This window comes from Ochotona curzoniae, unplaced genomic scaffold (assembly GCF_017591425.1).
Source record: "Ochotona curzoniae isolate NIBS_2020 unplaced genomic scaffold, NIBS_Ocur_1.0 scaffold_4506, whole genome shotgun sequence".
NCBI lineage: Eukaryota > Metazoa > Chordata > Mammalia > Lagomorpha > Ochotonidae > Ochotona > Ochotona curzoniae.
Genome location: NW_024467119.1, coordinates 72,612,112 through 72,626,075, shown reverse-complemented (window position 1 = coordinate 72,626,075; position 13,964 = coordinate 72,612,112). Strand labels below are relative to the sequence as shown.

The following is a 13,964-nucleotide window of genomic DNA, read 5'->3' as shown; positions in this document are numbered from 1 at the left end:
AGAATGTTTATGTTGGAAGGAATGAGAAGAAATTAGTACTGTTATTGGAGGAAAAAAAATTAATTTTACTTTTACCCAAAAGTAACACTAACAAAATGTAAAAGGTCATTTCAAATGACATGCTGAAAACCAGTTATCTAGAAGCAAATCTTAAAAAGATGTGCAAAAGCTGTATGAGGAAATTTAAAGGTTACTAAACAATGTTATGCTCAAGGGGGTAAAAGGTTAATCTTCTGCAAATGGAATCAATGAAATTCCAACAAATTCCCAGAGGGTTTTTCACAGAAATCACAAAAAAATTAAAAAGTGAGAAAAAAATTGAAGCCTCATAATGTCAAATGAATATAGCAAGTTCTACAAGGAAAACTTGTAATATTTTCAAATAAACAAAATAACATATTATAATAAACTCACACAAATAGCATAAAAACACTGCATGAAAAAGACAAACATCAAATTCAAAAGCTTAGTTACTGAAGGAAAATAGGTTCAGAGGGGCAGTAACAGGTAGCTCTGTTTAGCCATCAGCTTCTATGTCCTCAACTGAGTGAGAGAAAAAGATGCTAATTACATTATTCCTTAATCTTTAAATTTATTTTTGCTATCTCTCACAGCAATATCACATGAGCTAGGTCATCCTAATACCTCTATCAGCAACACCTGAGTACTTGTTAAAGACATGGGAGGATGTCCCCAGATCAGGGTTTTTGCATTACGAAGCCATGTGATTTTACACACAGTCACATTGGAGATTCTTTGTAATCCAAAACGGGCCCCAATCTGACAGTAAGATATTAAATGACTGAATACCTAATCACTTTTCAATTGCTCCAACTGTCTAGAATGCAGAGGGCAAATGCATACAAATTTCAAAACAGGCACTGGTGTTTAGAAGATGAGCTCCAGGAGCCCCTAACGATACTGCATCTGCACATGCCCAAGTCCTTTCTAGAAAGTGGCACAGTTTCCGCAAATAAGCTAAATGCATCCTCCTACTTTGCATCACCCTATAGTTACTCAGAATACCAAACACAACGTAAATGCTATGTAAATAGTTGTTACACTGCACTGCTAAGGGAGTAACAGGGAAAAATCAATACATGCTCAACAAGCTGGCTGAATGCATGGATGCAGCCCCTATGGCTGCAGAAGACCAACTGTACACCTTGTCCCTGCAAAAAGGTCAAACAGGCAAAAACTGGGGCTGTCTTATAGAGCACAAATATCAAATGACTCCACAACAGAACAGAATCTCTTCCTAGCTTCCACAGGGAATACAGACGATGCCACAGCAAAATCCCACCACAGATGATTAAAAAGTACACTTCCCTTTAAAATCTATTTATTTGTGTCTACTTGAAAGGGAGAACAAAGGAAGAGGAACAGAGATCTCCCATCCACACTCCCCAAAATGCCTGTGGTAGCCAGGGTGGGCCCAGACCAAAGCCAGGATGCTGAAACTCCACCCAGATCTCACATATGGGCGACAGGGGCCCAAGGCCATGACGCATCACTTACTGCCTCCCCGGATGCATTAGTAGGAAGCTGGACCAAAAGCAGAGGTGCCACAACTTGAAGCAGCACTCCCATACGGGATTCGGGCTGAACCTTCTGTGCCACCACACCCACCCCTAAAATAGTACTTGAGTACCAAGTGACACAGCCACTGGCGACTGCCCCCAGATGTACCTCCCTCCCATACCCAGAGGGAAACAACCCTGGGCTTCCTTCTTAATTCTCTTAACACATTTCATAGCTAAATCTGCCTACAGAAATGCAGACAATATGAAATATAAATAAAAGCAGAAGCAAAACAATCTATTTTAAAAATTAGAGTATCAGTACTGTAATCACAAGTTTCATGGTCTGTTCCTGAGAAAATATAGCTAAAGCTATTAAAAAGTAGAAAACCTTCTCTCATTCTCTCCCTCTCTCCCTCTCTCTCCCTCTTTTTCTCACACACACACACACACACTGTACAAATACTTGAAAACTACAATGGAAAAACCAAAGGAGGTGTTACCTTGGTGTTCTTAACCACGCACAGATGAGCGGCAGGGTCACATAGCACACAAAAGGCCACACTTACCGGGGCTCTCCACTCGCTTGTAGTGGTAGGGGTTGATGCAGACCTCCTTTTGCTTGGAACCAAAAGGAAACTCGCAGCATTCCAGTGGTTTCAGTTCATGGTGGCTCTGCAGGTCGGGCCAGCGCCACACGCGGCAGTAGATGACATGGGGCAGTCCCTTCCGGTGGGAGACCTGCAGTCTGCCATCCAGAGAACGGGGAATGGTGACACAGTTACTCGGCTGCCCCGGGCAGCTTAAGGCCTTCTCCAGCTCCTCCATGGCACCTTTCTTTTTCTTCAGTTTTTTCACCAAAGCATCAACAGCTTTCTCAGCCCATTTCTCCTCCTCATCGCCCTGTTTCCACCCTAGAAGTCTCTTCACAGCTGGGCTCGTGAAGGAGAACAAACTTGTCACATTCATGGTGACCGTAGCGGCTCGGGGGAGGGGGAGGAAAGCAGTCCGTGGACACTGGGGGCTGGCAGCAGTGGGGTCAGCCTATTGACATAGGCTTTTCTTCAGTTTCTGAGCGGCAAGGCCTGAAAAGCAGCAATTACCATTCCCAGGCAAAAACCAAGGCAAAGCAGCACCTAAAGGGCAAGAAACAGAAAAATATCTATAACATCACCTCTACCACAATTGATTAGACACGCTGAGGGGGTCTCCCACCTTAAGCACCCTGACTACTCTGACACACAGTCCATGAATTACAATGCTTTCTACCCATAGTTCTGACTACCATAGGTTTTTTTGAAATACAACCCCTTGTTCAGGGGCATCTATACCATAGCATGCTAGGGACTGCACAGACCCCCCAGGACACCCCATGCATAGGCTGAAACCCCAACCCCAAATGTAGTTGTGTTTGGAGATGGAGCCTAAGGCAATATCTAAGTTTAACTGAGGTCAAGACAGTGGGGCCCAATGGGACAGTGGGGCCCTATAGGACGGTGGGGCCCAATGCGACAGTGGGGCCCAATGGGACTGTGGGGCCCAATGGGACAGTGGGGCCCTATAGGACAGTGGGGCCCTATAGGACGGTGGGGCCCAATGGGACAGTGGGGCCCAATGGGACAGTGGGGCCCTATAGGACGGTGGGGCCCAATGAGACAGTGGGGCCCTATGGGACAGTGGGACCCTAAGGGTCGGTGGGGATTTATGGGATGGCAGAACCCTATGGGACGGGTGGTCCTAAAGGAGAAAGCATGATCTACCCCTCACCCCACCTCACTGCACCCATGCACATCAACTGAGGAAAGGCCATGAAGACATAACAGGAAGGCAATCAGGAACAGCCTGCATCAGCAGCCCGATTGTCCAGAACCTTGATCTTGGATTTTCCAGGCTATGGAACTGTGCGAAATAAGTGTGCTGATTTGCCTGCTCTATGGTATTTCATTATGACCACCACACACTAATTACGAGTCACAGCAGACTAATACACAGCAGTTATTCCTTCTCACAGTCTTTTATCATCTACCTAAAACCAATCATTGCCATTTCCCAGATGACTAAACTGAGACACAGTTTAAACACACTCCTTCTGCAAGAGATGCCAATGGACATCTTAGGGCAAAGAAGTCCAAGTTCTCAACAGACACACCAGTATTACTCAGATTCATGCATGATCTCTAAAGATAAAGGTAAAACATACCTCTACTACTGAAAGCAACAGTTAATAGCATCAGTCCTAACAGCTAACAAAGATTTGTAAGAGTCACAGAGAGAGCAAGAGAAGGAGAGGAAGAGAGAGAAAGAACGAGACAAGATGCAGATCTAATAGTTGGTTGACCAGATGGCTGCAATTGTCCGGGCTGAACCAGGCCCAATTTGGGAGTCAGGAATTTCTTCCAGAACTTCCAAGTGTATAGCAGGGTCCTAAGCACTTGGGCCATGTTCCTTTGCTTTTAACAGGTGACGAGAAGGGAGCAAGATTAGAAGTAGAGCAGCTGGGACAGGAACCAGCACTCGAATGGAATGCTGGCATTCCAAGTGGTGGCTTTATCCACTATGCCCAATGTCAGTTCCTTCACATCTGTTTCATGGTGCTACTCAAATACTGCACAGGCTAAGTGAAAAAGCAAACATATTTCTATTATGTAAATACAACATGTTTAGAACATTTATTCACTAAAGTCTATGTCCTTGGGTAACAGAACAAGTAAAGCAGCACAATTTCCTGACTTTTTAAAAATGTTTTTTAAAAACAGGTGCTGCTGTGTAAGAAGTTAAGCAGTCACTCGAGACACTTAAATCCCACTCCAGAATGTGTAATTCAAATGTCAGCTTACTCCACTTCTCACCCTCCTCCCTGCTAATGCGCACCGTGGGAAGCAGCAAATGTTCGCTCAACTACCTGAGAGTCAGCCTCCCATGTGGGGAACCTGCAAAGACCTGGAGTCTCCCCGCGTTGGCCCGGCCAGGCCCAGCCAGGCCCAGCTGTTGTAGATATTTGGGGAGTAAACCAAGGAGTGAAAGATATCTATCCCTGCTTCCCTCTCTCCTTCTCTCTTTCTCTTTCAAATAAACATAAAAAGAATTTTGCTTTTGATTGACAAGAAAGAAGTGAAACACAAGAATACACACTGTACCAATTCTACGGTCAAGTTGTCTCACTGAAACTTCCCATCTACTCCGCCAGAGGAAAAGACAAAAGGTGATAAAAGGTAAAAAGGCCGGCTTTGTACACACTGTGGCTGATGGGGTAACAGGTGTCAGATCAACCTCTTCACAAAGTCCAGCTTCCTAAAGACATCAAAGAGCAAATAACCAAGTTACTCAAGACTTGGCGGGGCCACGATCCTGGAGGGACAGAGAGCTGGGAAGTGAGAGGAACATTCTTCACTGTGTTTATCTCAGGTATTTGCCAACACCTATGTGATAAGCAGCAAAAGGCTGAAAAAACTAAGAACATCTTTCAATAGTCTCATGGTCCTGAGGAAACAAACAAAAACAAAAACAAAACAAAAACGAACAAACAAGCAGAGCTGAGAGCCTGCAGAGAAAGGGGAGGTCAGGCAAACACACTGGCCCTTTTGGCTGCTATGCCTGCCGGGTATGCCCTAAGATGAAATGAGGCCCTGGGTCAGCTCAGTCCTTCCACGGATCAAGGCGAGCACAGCTTCCTCAGTGGAGGACAGCAGCAGCCCAAGCCGCCACTGCTGTCTATTCATAACCCGAGCAGTGAGCCAGAGGCTATCACGCACATCAGAAGACACAACCAAAGAAGCAAAACAAACAGGACAGAAGCAGACCTAAGGGTTCATCCAGATACTGCAGTTACCATTTTCAGATCAAAATATTAACAATCACCGATTAATGTATTCAGGAAACAGAAAATTAAGGATTTTAATGGAGAACAGGAACCCAAAAAAGTAATGAGATTAAAACTTGAGCTGAAAAAGAGACTAGTTGGAGTGTAAGAAAAGATTACTAACTGAAAGATCAGGATGAAATGCTCATGCTGAAATTAACAGAGGGAAAAGGTGGAAAATAAAAGAACTGAAGAGGCACACGCACAGGGTAAAAATGTCCAACATCACGTAAGAGGACTCCTAGGTGAGGAAGAGAGACTGACAAAGCAGTATTTGGAAACTAGCAACAGATAAAAAGTGCTGAGCCAACACCTAAACATCACAATCCCCCACTTTTTAACTAATTGTAGTCTCAAATTAACTAAAATGAGAATTGACAGAGTAAAATGACAGACAAATCCACACAATGTTAGGAGATTAATATAGTAAGAAAACAAACAGAAAAAAAGAAAAGAGATGAGTAACATGTTTAAAAACTTGACTCAATTCATGTGCATAGCACCACACCAAACAACTGCAAAACACATAATAGCTCAAATGGAAATGTACTATTTACCCAAACTGGCCACATCATAAACCATTAACCAAATTTCAACACGTATCCAAGAAGTAAAATCACAGAGAATACAATCCTATGATCTTATCATGACTCAAAAAAAAAAAGAAAATATTACTATTGAAAAGAACACTTCAAATAACCTATGGGGCCCGGCACGGTGGCGCAATGGTTAAGGTCCTTGCCTTGCACGCCCGGGATCCCATATGGGCGCCGGTTCTATCCTGGCAGCCCCGCTTCCCTTCCAGCTCCCTGCCTGTGGCCCGGGAAAGCAGCAGAGGACGGCCCAAGGCTTTGGGACCCTGCACCCGCGTGGGAGACCCGGAAGAGGCTCCTGGCTTCGGATCGGCATAGTATCGGCCGTTGCACTCACTTGGGGAGTGAATCATCGGACGGAAGATCTTCCTCTCTGTCTCTCCTCTCTGTATATCTGCCTTTCCAATGAAAAAATAATAAAAATAAATCTTAAAAAATAATAACCTATGTATCAAAGTAATTACAGTCAAAACAAATCATTAACTAAATTGTTACAAGCACATTCTAAACCAAAAATCATGACAGATGGTCCCAGCCCACAGTTAGAGAGGGAAATCTATAGTCCTAAACACAGGAGATGGTTTTGTGGCACAGCATAAGATGCAGTCTTTCTTCAGGGCCTGGCACAATAGCGTAGTGGTTAAAGTCCTTACCTTGAACATGCCACAATCCCATTTGGGCACCAGTTCTAATCCCGGCAGTCCCACTTCCCATGCAGCTCCCTGCTTGTGGCCTGGGAAACAGTCGAGGACGGCCCAAAGCCTAGGGACCCTACACCCATGTGGGAGACGTGGAAGAGGTTCCTGGCTCCTGGCTTCGGATTGGCTCAGCTCCAGCTGTTGCAGCCACTTGGGGTCCCTGCACTCACATGGGAGATGAGGGTGTAGTGCCAGGCTCCTGGTCTCAACCTCGCCCATGGTCCAGCCCTGGCCATTGTAGCCCGTGGGAAGTGAACCAGCAGATGAATGGTCTATTCTACCTTCCAAGAGATTAGACATTTTTATTAGAAAGGGAAGGAGCTGAAACAAATCTATACATATTCCTCACATAAAAGAAAAAAAGTACCTACACATCTGCGTTCTCGCCACAGGAATGACCACCGCATATGACTGAGGAATTCTATCCTTTTATTGGCCTATCTTTGGAGTCTAGTATGGTGCGTGGACATGCAGTAAATTCTGTTTGATGACTGATTTCCCCGGAAGAACTCAGAGGGTCATGTGTAGACCTGAACTTTCTCCAACAGGACATAATAAGAGTTGTGACAGTGCTTGTAATTGTTGTTGTTTTGAATAAAGAATTTCATTCAGGGCCCAGCACGATGGCTCAATGGCTAAATCCTTGCCTTGCATGCACTGGCATCCCATGTGGGTGTCAGTGTTCCGACTGCTCCACTTCCCATCCAGCTACTTGATTGTAGCCTGGGAACGTGGTAGAGGATGGCCCAAAGCCTTGGGACCCTGCACTTACGTGGAGTACCTGAAGGAAACTCCTGGCTCCTAGTTTCAGAACAGCTCAGCTCTGGCCGTTGGGGAGTGAGCCAACAAACAGAATATCTTTCTCTCTGTCTTTCCTTCTCTTTGTAAATCTGATCTGCCTTCCCAACAAAAATAAATAAATCTTAAAAATTTTTTCTCCAAAAGTTAGATATTTTTAAAAGCATATTAGCAAAAGTCACACTTGGTCTACATGCACCTACAAGAAGACAATTTTTTTTTAATGAAGGTTAGTTTTTTTCATAGATATACACACACACAAAAGGAGAAAAGAGCTTCTTCACAGTCCTCTAAATATAATTTGTAGAGGGATTTTATTTATTCTTATCCTATATATCCTTTTCTTCTACTCCTAGAATAGTTTTCAAGTGGAGAATAAGACATCACATCTAAGTCATCCCAAATCCCGATGGGGAGTTGCTACCCCATGGAGATGAGACAGTGTGTAACAAATACCATTTTAGGGCCCGGCGGCATGGCCTAGCGGCTAAAGTCCTTGCCTTGAACGTGCCAGGATCCCATATGGGTGCTGGTTCTAATCCCGGCAGCTCCACTTCCCATCCAGCTCCCTGCTTGTGGCCTGGGAAAGCAGTCGAGGACGGCCCAAAGCTTTGGGACCCTGCACCCATGTGGGATACCTGAAAGAAGTTCCTGAATCCTGGCTTCGGATCAGCATAGTATCGGCCGTTGCACTCACTTGGGGAGTGAATCATCGGACGGGAGATCTTCCTCTCTGTCTCTCCTCCTCTCTGTATATCTGACTTTGTAATAAAGAAATAAATCTTAAAAAAAAAAAAGAAAGAAATACCATTTTAGAACTTCACCTATTTCAACTGACCTGACTCCAACACAGTTAACTGGGTGCCGGCTAGTCGCTGGCACTGTGCTGGACGCAGAGCACATCATGAAGGAACTCAGAGTTGTGGGGCTGGTATGGAAGTGATCAACCCCAGGGAACAAAGAGCTAACGTTCATGCTGACCCTGGGGGACTGAGCTGAGATGCTTTCCAGGGGTCTTAGCTGGCAGGAATGGTGTGCTTGCACCAGGGCTGGCCCGTGGGCACTGGAACAGAAAGCCTGTGCATCTGCCCAATATCAGCTAACTAGAACGCAGTGTGATAAATACTACAAAGCAAGTGTAACAAGGCCATGTCCTGAATGCTGACATCAGCACAAAATTCATGTGCTGGACTCCCAAAGTGATGGTGTTGGAGGAGGTGATGGGGTGGAGCCCTTATGAACAGGATTAGTGCCAAAGAAGAAACCATTGAGAAATGCCTGGTCCTTTCCAACTCAGCAGAGTGCAGTGAGGGGTGCCAGTGACCCTTCACCAGACACCTGACCTGCCAGAACCCTGAACCTGGACTTTCCAGGCACGAGGACTGTGAAAAATAAATCCCTGTTGTTTATAACCCACCTGTCAGTGATGTTTTGTGACAACAGCCCAAACTGATGAAGATAATAATAAAGTGTATAAAAGAACAGAACAATTAATTTCAGGGACTTCGGGAAGTTTTTTCCAAGAGGAAATATCAGGCAGCCTTCAAGGATGAGTAGAATTGTGCAAAACAATGGAGTGCTCCTACATGCCAGACCGTGCTTTAGGCACTTTACAACTGTCAACTATCAACAAACTCTGAAGTCAGCACCACCATTTCCCTCATTTTACAGGCAAGCCAAGTTAAGGTACACAGAAGCGAACTATCCTGGCCAGTCACGTACACAGCTAGGGGGTGACAGGACCAGGATTTGAACCCATCCTGCTGGATTCTAGGGCCTGATTTCATAAACCATTTCATTTTTCTAGATTGCAGGTTCTTAACAGACATTTGATGGAGATGCAGGGTTTAAATCAGGCTGGCAGTGACACAAGACTGGTATGAAGGCAGAGGAAAGACAGTGAAAGTCTATGATGCAGCTTATCCTGTGGGCCAGTGGGAGGTTTTAAGTCATGGTATCACTGGGATTAGAGCTTGGTTTTTAGAAAGGCAGCTAAAGGGGCCTGGCATGGCAACCTAGCAGCTGAAGTCCTCGCCTTGAACATGCCGGGATCCCATATGGTCACCGGTTCTAATCCCAGCAGCTCCACTTCCCATCCAGCTCCCTGCTTGTGGCCTGGGAAAGCAGTCCAGGACGACCCAAAGCCTTGGGACCCTGCACCCGTGTGGAAGACATGGAAGAAGTTCCTGGCTCCTGGCTTCAGATCATCACAGCACTAGCCAAGGTGGTCACTTTGGGAGTGAATCATCGGACGGAAGATCTTCCTCTCTGTCTCTCCTCCTCTCTGTATATCTGACTTTGCAATAAAAATAAATAAATCTTAACAAAAAAATAAGAAAGACAGCTAAGGCAGTGCACTCTGCACAGGACACCTCTCCCTCCATACTGGGAACAAAATAATAATAATAATAATAATAATAAAAAACCCTACCACCTCCTGAAACTACAGGGGCCAGCTGGATGGATGCCACTCATAAAAGCTGAAGTAAAAAAAAATTACAGACTTTTCTTTACATAGGCACAAAGACAAAACAAATGCAAGCTGGTGACTCATTTTTGCCCCATTTGAATCAAGCAGCTTTTAAAAGTCAAACAAGTAACCCACCTCACATAAGAAACCCAAGGGAGTCCATACTACTACGGCCTTGGCAGGATAACTTTTTTCTGCCCCTTTTTGTACTTCCTGTCGTAGTTTATGTCAAAAGCTAAATGGCCTTATCAGTTAAAAGTGCAAAATAAAAACATGAGTCAGCAAGCAGAGATTTCCTTCCCTCTGGCCTAAATACAAACAGTTCACACTAATGAGAAAGAAAAAGCATGCATCTAGTTTAAAAAGTAAAAAACAAAATGAAATAGAAATGCAGAAAAACCTCCCAACAGTCTTAAAATACATTTTAAAATATTTGTCCTAAAAACTTCACCATTAGAAATTACTCCAAGCAAATATTCTCATAGTGATAAAGAAAAAAATTTCACAAGATTTTTATCAGATCATTATGTATAATAAGAAAATTTAAAAATTAAACTATGTTCACTCAATGGAATATTATGTGATTTTTTAAATTCATGTTCATAAATGCTAGACAATATATTGAAATAATGAAAACTATATAATAACTTGAAAAGCCTTAAGTAGAACATAAAATGGTATACACAGCATGAACAACTATGCAAATACCTCAAAATACTATCAATGAATGTTTTTGGAAGATCAATAATCTCTCTTCTAAATTTCCAAATGTCTCAAATATTTTTTAATGAAAAACTACGGCTTTGAAATTTTTCAAAAGTCTTTTTAGACAAATATTTTCTAATTACGACCCCCCAAACAGAATTCAATTAATGAACTCAAGCTGCATATACAGCCTACTTAGAAGTCAGACTGGATTTATAATGACATCTGGTTTGGGAAATAATAATAATTTTAAAAAGTAGCTTAAAAATAGTGTTTTGAATTTAGATTTTCTCCTTATTCACTGAAAAACTTCCATCAGTACAGCCCGAAGCCATATAAGGAAACAGCCTCTAACTCCTCCTGACACGACTACAGCATTCTACAACTTATGTGTATTTCTTAATACTAAAAGATGGGGAAAAAATGTTTAGAACATTCTTAAGTCCTGTGTAATTTGTAGATATGAAGAAAATCAAACTAGCCAAACACACAATAACAGGTAGTTTCTTTATCTTGGCTCATCCAGTTTATCTAGGTGGGTAAGCATCAACAAAATTCCCTCCCTGCTGTTCAATCCCTGAGACCCTGGAAGCTCACAGAAAGCTGCAGGAGAAAAGACCTCTAACATGCATCTGAAAAGGCGCTGAGTGGGGCCGAGACAGCTGCCAGATGATAGAAGCCAAGGTCTTCAAAGAGACAAACACAACCCCAACCCCAAATACCACCTTCAGACCAGAGACTGTTGTGCAGTTCTCACACTAGCATGAAATCCGGTGAACTCAACCCAACAAATAATCCCATCAAACAGAGATGGAATAATTAAACTATTACATAACATAAACAAAGAATAATAGATTCCAAAAAGAGACTGGGGTAAAAGAAAATCAAAGACTCACATTACCTAAAAACCAGTAACTGGCAGAAAATAAATGGTCCATTGTCAATGAGACAATTTCCCCCACACACACACTTTTTGTTCCTTGGCTCTTGATTCTATCTTAATTAATGATTAAAGGACCCAGCACCATAGCCTAGCGGCTGAAGTCCTCGCATTGCGCACACCGGGATCCCATATTGTTGCCAATTCTAATCCCAGCGGCCCTACTTCCCATCCAGCTCCCTGCCTGTGGCATGGGCAGGCAGTTGAGGATGGTCCAAAGACTTTGGTACCCTGCACCCACGCGGGAAACCTGGAAGAAGCTCCTGGCTTTGGATTGGCCCAGCTCTGACCATTGCAGCCGCCTGGGGAGTGAATCAATGCGAGAAAGATCTTCCTCTCTGCCTCTACTCTCTGTATATCTGACTTTCCAATAAAAATAAATAAATCTTTTTTTAAAATTAATGATTAAAAACCATGGTATGAAGATCAAAGGAATTAAGGAATTAAAAGCACTGGATATTGATTAACTCCACTTTGAAATGGTTTAGAATCTGGATGAGCTATTCAAGAAGAAAAGAACAAGTTTGTACAACATTTGTTTGACCCATTTTTTTCTTTGTAGAAGGGGTGTCTCCAAATAATATGTGCGCGTACAATGCATGTACAAATATGTGTACATAGTTCTGGATTTATTTCACTAGTTTCTTCTTAAATAAATGGAACGCTCTTGAAATACACAGAAAAACAAAGACCTGAGTTCCCAAAACAGATTCACCGTGAAGCTTCAAGCTGATCCTTGGCATACGGTAAGATTTTACAGCTCAGTATTTTTAATCCTATAAAATCATCTGACCACAAACTTCACTAGAAAAACAGAAAGCCCCAACAGATGTACTGCAGAGAAGGACCGGCGCTAGCAGCCACTAGTCCTACACTTGGTGCTGGCTTGTGTCTCCCCACCTCATATCAGATCAAGTTCAGGACCTGGAAGAACGCACTCTTGCCTCCTCTGAGATGCTTAGCTAAAATAAAATACACAAGGGTCAAACGCAAAAATGCCAGGGAACTCAAAATGGTAATGCTCATGACTTCAAAACCCACCACTGGTTAACCTGTTTGATTTTCACACAGGAGTGAGAATCAACCGAGGCAGAGTTGTCAGAACAGATGGCTCCCAACTACAGCAAAGAAACCCTAAAAATATCTGATGTACCTAGGCTCACAGAAGAGAAGACACTACAGATTATGGTTAAAACACTAAAAACCCAAAATAGTTCACAGATTTAATGCCAGTAAATGCTTTGAAACATCAAGAGTAACCCATCATTATGGCTGAGATTCCTAATGAGCAATTAACTAGACCATTGAATTAACCAGAAATCAAGAACTGGGAACTTGCAACATATGAAATTTGTATTTATTTGAGTGGCCAAGGTGGGGGAAGACAATGAAAGAAGAGATCCCCCCTCTTCACTTTCTGCAGACGGCTGCAACCATCAGTCCTAGGCTGGGCAGCGGCCAGAAGCCGGAACTCAATTCAAGTCTCCCACCTGGGTGACAGAGACCTAATCCCTTGAACTGCCACCCCTGCCTCCCAGGACCTGTATTAGCAGGAAAATGGCATCCGAAGCAGAGCCAGGTTTTGAAGCCAGACACTCTTGACATGGGAACCGAGCAGCTTAACTGACATCTTAAACTGCTGGCTCTGCTGGCAATTTTTGATAAAACTAAACAAATAAAATTCCCACTATGGTCATTTGCTTTGTAATGACGTTTCAGTGAATGATGGATCACATAGATGACAGGGGTCCCAGCAGACTACAATGGGGCTGAAAAAAGCAGTGCTGCCTCGTGACATTGCAGCTGTCCTAACACAATGCACTGCTCACGTGTGTGCGGTGACGCTGGTATAAACCAGTCTCCTACACTGAGATCCACGTAAATGTACAGCATGTTTAATTATACACAGTACATAATACTTGACAATAAATGACAGTTATTTACTATGCCACACTTCCATCATTAACTTAAAATGTGTGCCTCCTCAATTTCAAAAAAAAAGATGTATTTACTATAAAACAATGTACTATGTTATACTGGTAGTAACCTTCCATGAGGTTTCTTTAAAAAAAACTTGTGAAAAATGGAATTTAAAGATACATATTCTAGTGCAAAAATAACTGAAATCCAAGCATTCAAGGGGTCTTCAAAGAAAACCATATGAAAAATATATTTTACAAAAAAAAATTGCATGGTTTTCAAAATTTCTGCACCATAAAAAATTATTTTTTAATTCTAGTTTCATTTATTTTTTAAGAAAAGATTTACGTATTTTCATTGGAAAAGCAGATTCATAAACAGAAGGAGAGACAGAAAGATCTTCCATCTGTTGGTTCACTTTCCAAGTGGTTGCAATGACCAGAGTTGAGACGGTCCAAAGC

General features: G+C 42.9%; 1 protein-coding gene across 1 annotated transcript in view; it reads right to left on the bottom strand.

The window, feature by feature from the left end:
* The window catches only part of SMAD1 (SMAD family member 1), a 55,647-nt gene extending 43,195 nt beyond the window's left edge, over positions 1–12,452 (bottom strand). Inside the window, exons 1-3 of the mRNA XM_040966933.1 lie at positions 12,448–12,452; positions 8,747–8,752; positions 2,090–2,503 (exon numbers count right to left, since the gene is read on the bottom strand). Of these exons, the coding sequence (XP_040822867.1) occupies positions 2,090–2,489 (400 nt within the window). The 5' untranslated portion in view covers positions 2,490–2,503; positions 8,747–8,752; positions 12,448–12,452. The remainder of the gene's footprint in view (positions 1–2,089; positions 2,504–8,746; positions 8,753–12,447) is intronic.
* Positions 12,453–13,964: the final 1,512 nt, after the last annotated feature.